Genomic DNA, 252 nt, shown 5'->3' with positions numbered 1-252 from the left:
GGCAGAGGGACATGTCCAGGGCCAACATGGGTGGCTGGGGCAGGCACAGGGGCTCTGCTGGCTGCTGGTGCAGCCCAACACCGCCCTGTCTCCAGGCACAACAACGAGAAGACGTTCCTGATCTGGATCAACGAGGAGGACCACACGCGCGTCATCTCCATGGAGAAGGGGGGCAACATGAAGCGCGTCTTCGAGCGGTTCTGCCGGGGTCTGAAGGAGGTGAGCACCCGCCAGCCCCGTGGACAGGGACAC

The 252-nt window shown here is 64.3% G+C and overlaps 1 protein-coding gene across 1 annotated transcript in view; it reads left to right on the top strand.

Moving 5' to 3' along the window:
- LOC104542610 (creatine kinase U-type, mitochondrial-like) overlaps positions 1 to 252 on the top strand; it is a gene marked incomplete at both ends in the record, with an annotated part of 2754 nt that overhangs the window by 1910 nt on the left and 592 nt on the right. Inside the window, one exon of the mRNA XM_010186975.1 lies at positions 44 to 219. Coding sequence (XP_010185277.1) covers positions 44 to 219 — 176 coding nt within the window. The remainder of the gene's footprint in view (positions 1 to 43; positions 220 to 252) is intronic.

Source organism: Mesitornis unicolor, unplaced genomic scaffold (assembly GCF_000695765.1).
Source record: "Mesitornis unicolor isolate BGI_N332 unplaced genomic scaffold, ASM69576v1 scaffold29826, whole genome shotgun sequence".
NCBI lineage: Eukaryota > Metazoa > Chordata > Aves > Mesitornithiformes > Mesitornithidae > Mesitornis > Mesitornis unicolor.
Note: the sequence above shows the minus strand (reverse complement) of the source record. Positions and strands in the feature narration are given on the sequence as shown.